General features: G+C 41.1%; 1 protein-coding gene across 1 annotated transcript in view; it reads left to right on the top strand.

The window, feature by feature from the left end:
- Marchf6 (membrane associated ring-CH-type finger 6) overlaps positions 1–15971 on the top strand; it is a 77574-nt gene that overhangs the window by 8377 nt on the left and 53226 nt on the right. The window contains exons 2-4 of the mRNA XM_042695163.1: positions 8193–8289; positions 9739–9812; positions 13956–14099. Coding sequence (XP_042551097.1) covers positions 8193–8289; positions 9739–9812; positions 13956–14099 — 315 coding nt within the window. The remainder of the gene's footprint in view (positions 1–8192; positions 8290–9738; positions 9813–13955; positions 14100–15971) is intronic.

Below are 15971 nucleotides of genomic sequence, written 5' to 3'. Positions count from 1 at the left end.
TGTTTTTGTCATTCATCTGGCTTGAACTCTGGGCTTGAGCATTCTACCACTTGAGCCACAATGCCACTTCTGGTTTTTGAGTGGTTAATTGGAGCTCAGTGTCTTCACAGGGACTTTTTTGCCTGGTTGGTTTAGAATCACAATCCTCAGATCTCAGCCTCCTCAGTGGTATGAGCCACCAGCTGTTTTGTTTTTAAGAAATGGTGCTGCATGGGTGCCAGTGGCTCACGCCTGTAATCCTAGCTACTCAGGAGGCTGAGATCTGAGGATAGAGGTTCAAAGCCAGCCTGGGCAGGAAAGTTCATGAGACATGGTTCAAGTGGTAGAGTGCTCACCTTGAGCTGAAGAGCTGAGGGACAGCACCGAGGCTCAGAGTTCAAGCCCCATGACTGACAGCTGGCAGCTGGGAAGGTGGCTTAGTGGTAGAGTGCTACCTAGCATGCATGAAGTCCTGGGTTCGATTCCTCAGTATCACATACACAGAAAAGGCATTGGCTCTGTGGCTTACTTGTAGCGTGTTAGCCTTAAGCAATAGAAGCTCAGGGACAGTTCCCAGGCCCGGAGTTCAAGCCCCAGGACTGGCGAAAAAGAAAAAGAAATGGCTGGGGCATGGGCATGGGCACTGTTCTTAGCGGTTCTACTCAAGGCTAGCACTTGAGCCACAGCGCCATTTCCAGTTTCTTGGTAGTCAGTTGGAGATAAGAGACTCAGCTGGCCTGGCTTTGAACCAGGATCCTCAGATGCTCAGCCTCCTGAGTTAGCTAGAATTACAGGCATGACCCACCAGAGCCCAGCCTTAATAATGTATTTTCATACTTGTCTACTATAGTGATGGCTACTATTTGTAAGAAAAAAATTGTTGTTAGATAATAAAAAAATTAGTTCTTTTCATTCAGATGAAACAAAATCAACAGTCATAAATCATGTTGATTTATAGCCTTGATAAACTGACATGATGACAGAGTACCTGTGTGATACTCTACCCATAAGGCCATAGCTTGAGAGGAATCATGAAGAAGACAGTTTCTAACATAATCAATCCAATAATATATCTGACCAGTCAAAATCACCAAAAATGTGGCAAACCTGAGAGACTGCTAAGAATCCAGAGGGACTTGACAACAACTAAATACACATGTACTGTGGAGCAGAAAAAGTACATTAGGTAAAGACTAAGGGATTCTGACGAAACTGGACTTGATGATCTATCAATATTGGTTCATCAAGTGGAAAAAATTACAACAAGTCCTGTTAATAAGATGTTAACGATCAGGTGCAGTGCTCAAATGGTAGAGCACCTGTCCATAAAACAAGCTCTGGAGTGTAGCTTACATGGTAGAGCACTTGCCTAGCAAGTGGAAGCTCCTGTTCAAATCCCTGCCAAGGGGAACAAAAAAGATGCTAACACTAGGAGACACTGTGTTTTGAATTTACAGGAACTCTTATCTCATATTTCTATAAATCTCAAACCAGTCTACAAAATAAAGTCTACTAGTAATAAAAATCCTTAGATTTTCACTAGTTTATTGCCAAAACAGTGAATTGAGATTTTGAAATAGAGAACTTTCAAAATTGCTAATGGCTTAAGAGTTATATACTCACAGCTTTTAAAGCCCCCTCCCTGCATTGTAGGCACTTAATATATGTCATTGAACTGGATTGTTGGCTAAGAAAAACTAACCTACTTGATTCTCCCCCATTCCACTAGTGGTTTCTTTTCCCTCTTATCTCTTGGGCTTCTCTGTGCTCAAGTCACTTAAGAATTTGAAGTTTCTTATTTTAAGAAGTTTATTATTACTTGTGCTAATACTGTTAGGAACTTTAAATGATACGATTGTATGAAGTTACAAGGTATTCAAATCAAGCAACAAAGTTCCCTTAGGATAAAATAAGACAAACTTGTCTTTGAAAACTAGGAGCCTTATTGTTTCTAAGCAGGGTTACAGTAGCTACAAGAAAGACACAGTTTGGCCAGGCACCAGTGGCTTACACCTGTAATCCTAGCTACTCAGGAGGCTGAGATCTGAGCATCACAGTTCAAAGCCAGCACCAGGCAGGAAAGTCTGTGACACTCTTATCTCCAATAAACTACAGAAAAACCAAAGTGGCAGAGTAGCTCAAGTGGTAGAATGCTAGCCTTGAGCTGAAGAGCTGAGGGACAGCGCTCAGGCCCAGAGTTCAAGCCCCATGACCCACCAAAACAAACAAACAAAAGACAGACACAGTTTTACTTCGGCCTAAGCAAAATTTTTAGCTTTATTGTACGTGTGCAGTTTTACTGTACATATGAGGGCCTAACTTTTTATGAAGGGCCTCCGGCTACATCTTTTGTTGATTTCACTCTTTTTGTAACCTTGGTTCTTGTTTACCCTGCTGAAATTTTGATTGTAGTTATACTTTCTTGGCTTTATGTTTTGGCAGTTGTGTTTGCTCTTAGTTTTCTTTGGTTTGCTGGCTTGTTTTTGAAATTGCTAAGGTACTATATAGGCTAAGTTGTGTTCTAGTTATAAAATACCCCTAAATCTCAGCACCTTAAAGCTACCCGTGAGCTGCTTACTGACATCATAGTGTGGATGTCCACATTAGATGATCCAGTGCTCCTTTGGCAGTATTAGAGTTTGAACTCAGGGCCTTGTGCTGAGAATTAGGGTTAAGGTTAGTGACCAGCAGCTGCTCCATTGTGTGCCATGCTCACAGCTGGAAGGAAGTTAACTTGCTAACTGTGGTCACTTTAGAGTACCAGCTTGACGAAAGCACCATTGCTTACTAAAATGCCTTGACGTGTGAAATAGTAACCCTTCATACAATATCTTCATAATTTTTTTTTTTCTTTTGCTGGTCCTGAGGCTTGAACTCGGAGCCTGGGCTCTGTCCTTGAGCCTCTCTGTGCTCAAGGCTAGCGCTCTATTACTTGAGAGCCATAGCGTTACCTTTGGCTTTTTCTGTTTATGTGGTACTGAGGAATTGAACCCAGGGCTTTCATGCATGTTAGGCAAGCACTCTACCACTAGGCCACATTTCTAGCCCTAATTTTTTGTTTTGTTTTGTGGGGGTGCTGGTCCTGAGGCTTGAACTCGGGGCCCCGACAATGTCCCTGAGCTCCTTTAGCTCAAGGCGTATAACACTACCACTTGAGGCATAGCACCACTTCTGGGATTTCTGGGTAGCTTGTTGAAGATAAGAGGTCCATGGACTTTCCTGCCTCGAGTTGGCTTCAAACTGCACTGCTGACATCTCAGTCTTTTGAGTAGCTAGGATTATAGGCATGAGTTACAAGTGCCTGCAAAAAAAAAAAAAAAATATATATATATATATATATATGCATATATACACACACACACACACACACACACACACACACACACACACACACACACACATAAGTATAAAGTTACTGCATGATTCTACTCATGACATGGCATTTTGGAACTTGAATGTTGTAGTGTTGCGTATACTAGTAGATAACTCTTTTTTTTTTTTTTTTTTCTTTTTCTTTGCCATTCCTGGGGCTTGAACTCAGGGTCTGGGTGCTGTCCCTGAGATTTTCTGCTGAAGGCTAGCACTGAGCCACAGGTCCAATTACAGCTTTTTTGTGGTTAATTGGAGCTAAGGGTCTCATGGACTTTGCTGCCTGGGATGGGTTTGAACTGCAATCCTCAGATTTCAGCCTCCTGAGCAGGTAGTGTTACAGGCATGAGCCACTAGTGCCTGGTGGAAGATTGTGCGTGTGTGTGTGTGTGTGTGTGTGTGTGTCTGTCTGTCTGTGTATGTGCGCGGGCATGCGTGTGCATGCGTTGTGTGCGTGTGCTCCTGGGGCTTGAACTCATGGCCTGGGTGCTGTTCCTGAGCTTTTGTACTCAAGGCTAATGCTATACCATTTGAGTCATGTCATAGCTCTGCTTCCAGGTGTTTTTTTTTTTTTTTTTCCCATCCAGGGACTTGAACCTTAAGGGTTAGGCACTGTTCCTGAGCTTCTTCAGCACCACTTTTGGCTGTTTTTGTTTATGTAGTACTGAGGAATCAAACCCAGGGCTTCATGCATGCTAGGCAAGCACTCTACCACTAAGCCACATTCCCAGCCAAACTTAGGGCTTTTTTTAAGGGTGCTTAACTGTAAGTAAGAGTCTCAAGGACTTTTCTACCCAGGCTGGCTTTGAACTGTGGTCCTCAGATTTCAGCCTTGTGAGTAGCTAGAATTATAAGTGTAAGTCACTGATGCCCAGCTAAGAATTTTAATTTTTTTAATTAATATTTTTATTGTAAAAATGTTGTGCAGAGAGGTTACAGTAGTAACCTACATGAGTAGGTAATGAGTACATTTCATAGTGAGCATTGTTACCTCCTCCTTTATTTTTCCCCTGCTATCACTTCCCTCCCCACATCCCCAACTCCTCCCACCCTATAGTGTCCTGTACATCTCGTCATCACAATGAGTCAGCCTTCATGTTTATTTAAGCATTCTGCAATCTCCCCTCCCCTCCCCAAATTACAAAATACATTTTGCTTAACATTATCTTATATTAAGAATTTTAATTTTTAAAACTATTTATTTTTGTCAGTTGTAGGGCTTGAACTCTTGGGCCTAGACATTGCCCCTCAGCTCTTCAGCTCAAGGCGAGTGCTCTACCGCTTGAGCCACAGCACCACTTAACATTTTCTGATGGCTAATTGGAGATAAGAGTCTCAACGGACTTTCTGCCCAGGCTGGCAAAAAGTAATCCTCAGATCTCAGCCTCCTGGGTAGATAGGATTACAGGCATGAGCTACCGGCATCCAGCAAGAATTTTAGATTTACAATAACATACCATTTACATTTTCATAAAAGCATATTTTCCAAAATTGGTGATTTGTTTTATATTTGGTTTAACGGCAAGCAGGTGATATTTTTTATATGGATGCATTCAATCCATTGCCTCACATATTATGTAGAAAATGCCATTGTTGGGGCTGAGAAGGTGGCTCAATGGTAGAGTACTTGCCTTGCATGCATGAGGCCCTGGGTTCAATTCTTCAGCACTACATAAGCAGAAAAAGCCAGAAGTGGGACTGAGGCTCAAGCGGTAGAGCGCTAGTCGACAGCTGAAGAGCTGAGGGACAGAGTTCAGGCCCCACGACTGGAAAAAAAAGAAAAAAAGAAAATGCCATTGTAAATTTGTAAGACAATGAGTAAAAAAGATATATTATTATTACTCAGAATAGTTTTGACTGTGCAGTCTTTTTTTTTTTTTTTGGTTGGTTGTGGGGCTTGAACTCGGCCTGGGCGCTGTCCCTGCACTCTTCAACTCAAGGTGAGTGCTTTACCACTTGAGCCACAGCGCCACTTTCAGTTTTCTGGTGGCTAATTGGAGGTAAGAGTCTCACGGACTTTCCTGCCTGGGCTGGCTTTGAACTGTGATCCTCAGCTCTCAGCCTCCTGAGTAGGATTATGGGTGTGAGCCACCAGTACCCGGCCCTGACTGTGCAAGAGACTCCAATCTCTGGGATCCAAGTTCTCTGTACCATTGTTTTGAGCAGAGCCTGGTACTTGATTTTAGGTTTGCTGTATTTGCTTAATATTTGTATTTGTAGTTTGTCATTCAGAAGGATGAGGGTCTTTTTGGAAATTACTGTCTTGCCTGATTCTAGGTGTATCTTCTAAGTAGATCTCTTCTCCACCTAATTTCTGGTCAGCCACTTGCCTTCCAGCCATTGTTGGAGTAAGTAGTACCTTTTGAAGATGTCACTCCTGGAGTTTGCCACGGCCTTGGTCTCACCTCAGCCTTCACTGGTCACACACAGCTGGGTGGCTTTGCAAGGGTCTTCATTGTCGAGTGAACTCACCAAGAGTCCAAGCAGCAATGTCCACATGGTTATCTTGCCTTCTGTTGACCTTGCCTCCCGAGTGGCAGTGGTGTGCCAATTCCCATCTTTTTCCTTCCCCAGTACTCAGTTGATAGCTTATCAGTATGTGAGCCTAGTCCCCACTTCCTTCCTCAGTACCATGTCTCATGGGGCATGCTAGAGAGGATTCCTTCTCTGGTACTGGCTTACCTGTACTTACACCGCTCCTGCCTAATGAGTTGATTTTATACTAGTATGTGCCATTCAAAAGTTATTCTCTGGGCATCTTAGTACTCTGGGTGATGATGGCTTTGGGCATCATTTGGCCCCAACCTGGATAACTGATAATTCTAGGGCTAATCCATATCCACAGTGCCCAATAGCTTTGGTAATTCTAGATTACTTAAATCAGTTGCACAGCATGATGGCCCATAATTCTAGATAATTTAGATGAGTTGCACAGCATCATGGCTCCAATCTGGTATCTAGGTGATGGGGATTTTGTTTCAGTTCCACAGAGGGAGCAGGGAGCATGCAGCTTTCCCAATCCAAAAGGGCAGTGATAAAACTAGATTCTTCCAAGGTGCTGTATTTGGGGGATTGAGTTGCAAGGCAAATCTGGTGTTGGTACCTCAGGTAGCTTCATTTTCAGTGTCTTACATTTGAATTCACTAAAGCTAAGAACACTTATGCTTGAGTCTCAAGCACAATAAAGGGTGGCCCATCAGGGAGTTCTGCACCTAAGGTCCTCTAGGCTCTGAGATTGAATTTCCTTGGTACTGAAATGCATACTTGGAGGAAATGGAGCATCCAAAGAGTAGTAGGCTGCCTAGATACTATTGCTTAGAATTGTGGAATGGGAACTCAGTTCTATTTTGTTTGTGTCGGAATTTTGCATCTGATTAAGCAAGCAGCTCACTGGTATGTGCACCACTAGAGCACTTCATGAGACTAACCAAAGGGAAAGTTTTGCTAAAGATGTTTTCATTAATCAAGGATGAAGGTGAGAAGTTTACAGATGTTAGGATCCCACATAGTTCTCACCATAAAGGAGGGCAGCTTATCTATGCCCACCAGCTACTTCTAGAAAGTCAAAATCTTTAGGATGCCTGGTACTGGTAGTTCATGCCTGTAATCCTAGCTCCTCAGGAGGCTTATATATAGGTGTTGCAGTTCAAAGCCAGCCGGGAAAGAAAGTTCATGAGACCCTTAATCTCCGGTTAACTACCAAAAAACCAATGTGGAGCTGCAGTTCAAGTAGTATAGCACTGTCCAAAAACTCAGGGACAACACCCAGACCCTGAGTTCAAGCACCAGCACCCAAAAATTTTTTGGGTGTGGGAGTGTGTTATGTGGTATTCTGAATAACAACTGAACCAAGACTGAGCATCACAAACTTGTAATGATGATAAACATCCAGGATCACATACTGCACACGCAAATCCAAAAAGGGTATTACATCTGTCTACAAAAGAAATTTAGATTGTAGTTCTTCCTCAGTAAATAAGGAGTTCTTAGAGTAGGTCAAAGTGAACTTCATGTCTCTTACCCCTGTGTACATGCCTGTTACAACTGGAATTGTCCTCTTGGGGTTAGAATTGGGCTCTGAGGGATAGCTGAGATGTCATCCTGCAGAGGAAGGTGCGCTCAGGAGCAAGTGAACAAGCATGACAGATCAGTTGCTTTCCTCCCTGTGCTGCTCTGCTGGCTGTTGATGTCTACCCCAGGTGGGAAGGCAGGCAGGTAGATGAGTCCCTACTGCTACTTGTTGCTGTTGGTGAGCATGGGAGCTGCCATGCTCTGGATCTCAAGATCCTTAGGTTCCTGTAGCATCTACGCAAAGCAGCTTCTGGCTGACCATTCATTCTCTGGTTGGAGTTTCTGTGTATTGGGTATCCCTCACATCTGAGGGGGAAGAGAACATTAAGAGAGAGATTAGGAGATTATTGCTGTCCCTTGTTCTTGTAGAAAGGGACATCCACTGTGCCTCAAGTGTGTTTTTATGGAGCTTGTTCTGTTAGGATTAGATGTAGTGAGGATTTTAAACTGTTAGGACTGTGGTTAAGGACACTTAAAGAGTAACCTGATTTGTTTTGGTATTTGTTATGGGTGAGCACAGTTTTAAATAGAATGTGTTAGCTTTAGGTGTACAAAGGTGTTAAGCAACTATTTATGTTTTAATGTTTTTAAAGGAAACTTTTAGTTTCAGGTATATATTATTTTCATCACAATTTTTAGTTCTCTGTGCTGTGATTAATGTTTTTCCAAGTGACATATTGTTACTTTAACACAACATATTTTCTTTTTTGTGGTCTATTTTTTTTATAAAAGTTATAACCAAAAGTAATTCATTTTTTCTGTTTTATTAACAGACATATGTAGGGTGTGTCGATCAGAAGGAACACCTGAAAAACCTCTTTATCATCCTTGTGTATGTACTGGCAGTATTAAGTTTATCCATCAGGAATGGTAAGTCCTGTAGTTAGAAAATTTTATAATTTTGAGCTTCATTTTTGTCATCTATACAACAGTAATGATCATTTTAAAAGAACTTGCTCTATAATTAATTGCTTTTGAAGTTTCTGTAAAAAAGAAAAAAAGCCAGGCCCTGGTGGCTCATGCCTATAATCCTAGCTACTCAGGAGGCTGAGATCTGAGGCTCACAGTTCAAAGCCAGCCTGGGCAGGAAAGTCTGTGAGACTGCTTTCTCCAGTTAACTACCAGAGAACCAGAAGTAGGGCTGTGGCTCAAGTGGTAGAGTACTCACCTTGAGTTGAAGAGCTAAGGGACAGCACCCAGGTCCAGAGTTCAAAAGCCTTTCAACTGACTAAAAACAAACAAACAAAAAAAAAACAGTGAAAATTACCCATAATCCTTAATACTTGTTACTTTGGTAGATTTTGAGTTCGTTTTTGTTCATGGGACATACTGTACTTTTCTAGTTTTGAGTGGTATGGTAGCAGCTCATGTTCAGGGAGTACTCTGGGCCAAGAATTATTCTCAGCTCTTTTTTTTGGGTCCGGTCGTGGGGCCTGAACTCTGAGCCTGGGTGCTGTCTCTCAGCAATTCAGCTCAAGGCTAGCACTCTACCACTTGAGCCACAGCGCCACTTCGGGCTTTTTTTTTTCTTTTTGCTTATGTGGTGCTGAGGAATCGAACCCAGGGCCTCATGCATGCAAGGCAAGCGCCCTACCACTGAGCCACCTTCCCAGCCCATATTCTCAGCTCTTAACACATCTTTTAACTAACTTTTCAAAGAAACCTGGGTGGTGGACTATTATGTTGATGATAAAACTAGGCTAAAATAACTTGCTCAAAGCCCAGTAGCCCACCAGTTAGTGACAACCAAACCTGCCTGTCAGCAGACCCAGTCACATGGTCTTAGTATCATCAGACCAGTATTAAACTGATACTGATGTTTGTGTTCTTCAATATTCATTTAGCTCTGAAGAGATTATAATTTATATTAATTGGATTCTTCCTAATGCTGTAGTAATACTGCTTATGTCTTTAGCTGTTGTAAATTCTGTACTGTTTAGAAGGAAGTTATAAAAGGTTGGAGAATATTCTAAAGGTGAAATGGTTACAATTATAAAAGCTGGGGCTGGGAAGATGGCTCGGTGGTAGAGCGCTTGCCTTGCAATGCATGAGGCCCTGGGTTCAATTCCCCAGCACCACATAAGCAAAAAGGAAAAAAAAAAGCCGGAAGTGGCGCTATGGCTCAAGTGGTAGAGAGCTAGTCTTGAGCTGAAGAGCTGAGGGACAGCGCCCAGGCCCAGAGTTCAGGCCCCACGACCGGACTCCCAAAAAAAAAAATTATAAAAGCTGTAATCTATATGATTTTAATATAAACCAGTTTTCAATGAAATCTTTTGTTTGTTGTAAACCCAATGTTTATTAATGTATTTGTAATTACAGCTTAGTTCAGTGGCTGAAACATAGTCGGAAAGAATACTGTGAATTATGCAAGCACAGATTTGCTTTTACACCAAGTAAGTTCTTTAAATGTTTTCATTGCAGTTATTTTTGGCAACAAAAGGTGTTTAAATGCTTTCAAAGCAACAATACTGAACTTCATTGTCTCTCCATGCTTATAGAAAAATCTACTTAGGAAATGTTTTAAAAATTTTTCATCTTTTAACACAACACATTTTGTAGGGTATTCTTTTCCTTCTTATTTTCTTTCCTTTTAATTATAGAGAAGCTCAAACATATGCAAGGGAATAAGGACCCCCATGATGAACCCATCACTCATTTTCATCTGTCTTTCAGGTGTTTATGATCCACTTTGTCCTATCAGTGTTCTCATTCACCTTTCATTTTTTCTGTCTTTTTTCATCTGCATATTTCATCTTAAATATTTGGAAGACTATACTAGCAAGATACTAATGTTTTGGCATGTGTATCTCTCTCCTCCCTTCCCCCTTGAGAATTGAATCCAGTGCTTCATGCATCTTGTGCCTTGTTGTTGTTGTTGTTGTTGTTGGCTGCTGTGCTTGAACTCAGGGCCTGAGAACTGTTCCTGAGCTCCATTTTGCTGAAGGCTAATGCTCTACCACTTTGTGCCATTTTTTTGGTGGTTTATTGGAAATAAGAATCTCAGACTTTTTTTCCTGGGCTGGTTTTGAAAGGTAATCCTCAAATCTCAGCCTCTTGAGTAGCTAGGATTACAGGCATGAGTCACTAGCATCTGGTCAAGTTTTATTGTTTTTTTGTTTGTTTGCTTGCTTGTTTTGTCGGTTGTGGGACCTGAACTCTGTGCCTGGGCTTCTGTCCCTCCGTTCTTCAGCTCAAGGTTAGCACTCTACCACTTGAGCCACAGCACCATGTCCAGCTTTTTCTGCTTATGTGGTGCTGAGGAATTAAACACAAGGCCTCATGCATTCTACCACCTTCCCAGCCCTGTTTTTTGTTCTTTTTTTAATGAATGTTTTATTGTTACTGTTAAGGTGATGGGCAGAGGGGTTAGTAAACAGTACATTTTTTAAAATATATTTTTATTGTGAAAATACAGAGGGGTTATAATTACATGGGTAAGATAATGAACACATTTCTTATCAAGCATTGTAGCTTCCTGCTTTGTTTCCCCTTCCCATCCCTTCCCATCCCTTCCTCCCTCCCCCCCATCCCCCCCACCAAAGTTGTAAAGTTCGTTTTTCAATATAAGGACTTGTACATCTCATTGTTGCAATGGGTCCTCCTGTATCTCTGTTTTAACAATTTTAAACAGTACATTTTTTTTTAAAACAGTGTCACCCCTTCCCTTGCTCTCTCCCTGTTTCACTCCTATCCCCACCCACAACTTGTACAATTCATTCCAATATAGTGTCTAGTGAGTTTCACTGCTGCTTTTGTTCACCCTTTGTTCCACCATTTCGGTGCCCCCCACTACCCTCCCAAAAAATGGAAAAACAAGACAAAAGAAAGCAAAAGGAAAAAAAAACCCTTTTGTTTCTGTTTCTTGGAGTTCATTTCAGTAGATATTCAGATGTACATAAGCATTGTGCCTTTGTGTCCCTCTGAGCCACATTTTAAGTGTAATTTTTCATGTTGGGGTCCTAACACATTTATTATCCCTTTCTTCTCTGATTTTTTTTTTTTTTTGGTCAGTCGTGGGGCTTGAACTCTGGGCCTGGGCGCTGTCCCTCAGCTCTTCAGCTCAAGGCGAGCGCTCTACCACTTGAACTACAGCGCCACTTCCGGTTTTCTGGCGGTTTATTGGAGATAAGAGTCTCACGGTGTCTCCTGCCCGGGCTGGCTTTGAACCTCGATCCTCAGATCTCAGCCTCCTGAGTAGCTAGGATTACAGGCGTGAGCCACCAGCGCCAGGCACTTCTCTGATTTTTTTTGTGTGTTTTAGATTTTTATTTTTTTAAGCCTCATAAATCTTGAGCTGCTCAAAATAAGTACTATAAATTAGTGTTTTACTTTATATTTGATAAATATTAATGATTTAATGATTAAGGTTACAATTATTGTCTTTAAAAATGTCAGTTGCATTTGGGGCTGGGAAGGTGGCGCAGTGGTAGACTGCTTGCTTGCCTTGCATGCCTGAGGCCCTGGGTTCAGTTCTTCAACACCACATAAGCAAAAAGGAAAAAAGCTGGAAGTGGAGCTGTGGCTCAAGTGGTAGAGCGCTAGCCTAGAGCTGAGGGACATCGCCCTGGCCCAGGGTTCAGATCCCACAACCAGCTCCCCCCACCCCCAAACAACAACAACAACTGTCAGTTGCATTGTTTTGTAATCTTCAGTTTTCTCTAGTGTATAAAAGCTTTATTTAGTTAGTGGTCATCCTGGGTGCTGTCCCTGAGTTTTTTTTCTCAATGCTTGCATTCTACTATTTGAGCTACCGCTGTACCCCTGGCTTTTGGGTGGAGAGTCTTATGGACTTTTCTGCTTTGGCTAGGTTCAAAAAGTGATCCTCAGATACTAGCCTCCTGAGTAGCTAGGGTTACAGACATGAGCCACCTGTCTTAATGACTTTTTTTTTTTTGCTTGTCCTGGGGCTTTAACACAGGACCTGGGTGCTGACCTTGAGCTTCTTTGTTCTTTGTGCTCAAGGCTAGCGCTTTACCACTTGAGCCACAGCATCATTTCTTGCTTTTCTGAGTAGTTTATTTTAGATAAAAATCTCGTGGGGACTTTTTTTGCCCTGGCTGGCTTTCAACCTTAGATCTCAGCCTCCTGAGTAGCTAGGGTTACAGGCGTGAGCTTCTGGCACCTGGCATGACTTTTTAATACTAAGTATTTTATTGAAAGTTGTGATCTATGCATTTCATAAAAAGTTGCCATTTGTTGATTTTTTACTTCTTAATGTTTCTAAAAGGTGAACAGCTTTGTATATATAGTGCTCTTATACATTTTATATTTACTACTTAAATTTATTTTCTGCTGCTGGAAATCAGACCCAACCAGGGCCATTTACAAGTTAAGCAAGTGCTCTGACTCTGAGCTACATACTCAGCTCGGTCTTAGAAATTTTGCATAATTGGGGCTGGGAAGGTGGCTCAGTGGTAGAGCGCTTGCCTTGCATGCCAGAGGCCCTGGGTTCGATTCCTCAGCACCACATAAGCAGAAAGAAAAAAGCCGGAGGTGGTGCTGGGGCTCAGGTGGTAGAGTGCTAGCCTTGAGCTGAAGAGCTGAGGGACAGCGCCCAGGCCCAGAGTTCAGGCCCACGACCGGACCCAAAAAAAAAAAAAAAAAGAAATTTTGCATAATTGATTTTTGAACTTTACACATTGTCATTTCTTGTGTGGCCTCACTGTAGAAAAAGGAATTTGTTTTTCCTGCGTTATTTAGAGAGGAACCTTTTAAATAGTGGGGGGCGGGGTGTTATTGCAACTTTTTTTTTTTTTTTTTTGCCAGTCCTGGGGGCTTGAACTTAGGGCCTGGGCGTACTGTTCCTGAGCTCTTCTTTTGCTCTAGGTTAGCACTACTATTTGAACCACAGTGCCACTTCTGGCCCTTTCTGTTTATGAGGTACTGAGGAATCAAACCTAGGGCTTCATGCATGCTAGGCAAGCACTCTACCACTAAGCCACATTCTCAACCCCTGGAATCACTTTCTAAAATGTAGCAAAACCTTTCTCCCCATGTGTATTGAACTACAGCTTCAGATAAATGATAAGGTCTGAATTTGTCATTTGAAATTTTAAGTACAATGTTAAATACAATCAGAGGAAGAGTTTGCTAGCATATCAGTGGGCTGTTGTACCACATGTAAGGACTTGACTGTGGATTGTTGTACTCTTTGAATGTTGTTTCTAATGCTTGTATTTGGGGGAGCTCTTTCTTGATGTCATCAGCTTCAGCTTTTGCATCTATTTTCTTTACCTGTTCTTTTCTAGCACAGGAAGCCAGATACCTTATTGTCTGAATGCTGAAATGCATTTAAACATTGCACAAGTTTCATGGCTGTGGGCAAGGGACGTGAACCTTTTCCAGTTGAATCTTGTTTTTTAGTTTAGAGCTTTTTATTGATTTTCTTGAGAAAGTGTGATTCAATAAATTGAAAAGCGCAGTACTTAAAAGCTAAATATTGAAAGTTCAGACAGCTTTATATGCCTATTTTGTAGTTCTGAATTAAACCATTTTTAAGTCTTTATGAAATTCTGTATGCATTTCTCTTCTTATAGTTTATTCTCCAGATATGCCTTCACGGCTTCCAATCCAAGATATATTTGCTGGACTGGTTACAAGCATTGGCACTGCAATACGATACTGGTTTCATTATACACTTGTTGCCTTTGCATGGTTGGGAGTTGTTCCTCTTACAGCATGTGAGTATTCATGCCTCCTGTCGGAGTTTATTACAAAAATATTGCTTCATTGTTTAAACTATTTTTAATTATATTTTTTTCTATGATGGGGGATATTGGAGATTGAATACAGGGCCTCACACATGCTAAACATGCACTCTACCACTGAGCTATGTCCCAGGAGTAAGTTTTAAGTAGACCTGTTTTTTGAATGAGTGTGAGAAAGAAAAATAAAATGTGCAGAGACTACTAATAGAAGTTCATGAAAGAATTGAGAAAGCAAAATCAAACTATAAACTACATTGGTGCTTATAAGTTGTCTAATAAATGAATTTTCCGGAGATTTTCTCATCCCAGCTCTATCTCCCTTTTACATTACATATATAATGGTCCTGAATAACCAGGAGATTTAGCTTTCAGGTATAGGGGGCTCCCTGAGAAGTAGTGTAACTTAACCATGCCTCTTAGGTGATTTATCTTGTGTTTATTTTTCTGAAAGACATGGAAAGGAGTAGATATCATAATGAATGACATGGTATATAGGTATAATCCGTTGGAATTAAAACAAATTTCCTAAAATAAGCATAATTAATATTTTCATGTCTCCATGGGTAAAACTAGCTTGAATCACCCATGAAATGAAAATCTTGAGTAATACACAAAATAGCAGTATTAGTACCTTTGAAGAGAGTCAGTAGGGAGGCAGAAAACTGAGCCTGGGTCTCTCTGATATTATTCAAAGGGGCAATTCCTTTTTTCTTTTTTCTTTTTTCTTTTCATTTTTGGGAGGGGGTGTTGGTTGTGGGGCTTGAACAAAGAGCCTGGGCATTGTCCTTGATCTCTTTTGCTCAATCGTAGTGCTCTACCACTTTGAGCCACAGTGCCACTTCTGGTTTTCTGGTGGTTCATTGGAGATAAAAGCCTCATGGACTTTCCTACCCAGGCTTCAAACCCTGATCAGATCTCAGCTAGGATTAGCCTGGCCAGCAGTGGTTTTTATCATAACCAAAAGTGGTAAATTTTCAAATATGTTCTTGAACTTTCAGTGGCAACCTCAATCTTCCTGTCTATGCCTTCTGCATAGCTAGGATAGAGGGTATAAATCGCCATGCTCACTCATTTGTTGAGGTGGGATTTCAGTGATTTTTTTCCCCCTAAGCTTGCTCTTGATCCCCAATTGAGGCCTCCCACTTTCTACTTACCAAGTATGGGAATTAACAGGTGTGATCAACTATGCCCTGCCCATTAGAACCCTTTAAAAGCATATTTTTCAAAAATCATGACAATTTTTCTTTGGGATGTGTTGAACTACATTTTACACAGATGTGCAAAGATCTAAATTACATTTGAAATTTTATGTACTGTGTTAAAATTGAAGAAAATGTTGGCTAAAATTGAGAGAGGCTAAATCCAGTTGTTCTAGTGACTTTAGCAAATTCATAGTTCTATACTGTAAAAAGAGACAATGGAATGATGTCTTTATGTTGAAAGACAAAAGCCTGGCCATGAGAAAGAAAAAGGACTTAGAAACTTAGTTGCAGAGTTAGACAGGGTGCTGCTGGTGATAGATATTTCATTAGATGTAAGGCTTCAGAAAGTGTACTACTATAAGCTACCATTCTACCATAATGAAAACCCTGTTTTAACCTATACTTTGCAACTTGAACAAGGAATCCAAGAAATATGTGAGATTCACAGAAAAAAGACTGCTAGGAAAAAGAATAGGTAAGCTTCGTTATTGTTAATCAATACTAACTAATCATTTTAGGTAACAGCCTGGAACTAAATTTCAGGTGATCTTAACATGGGAGAAATTTTAAGGAGAATAGAAATGGAGAAATAGAGATAGAAATAGAGAAATAGAGATGTTATAGTTGCTTTAATTTTGAGGGA

This window comes from Dipodomys spectabilis, unplaced genomic scaffold (assembly GCF_019054845.1).
Source record: "Dipodomys spectabilis isolate Male_0828 unplaced genomic scaffold, ASM1905484v1 ptg000179l, whole genome shotgun sequence".
NCBI classification, from domain to species: domain Eukaryota; kingdom Metazoa; phylum Chordata; class Mammalia; order Rodentia; family Heteromyidae; genus Dipodomys; species Dipodomys spectabilis.
This window is presented reverse-complemented; position numbering and strand designations above follow the sequence as displayed.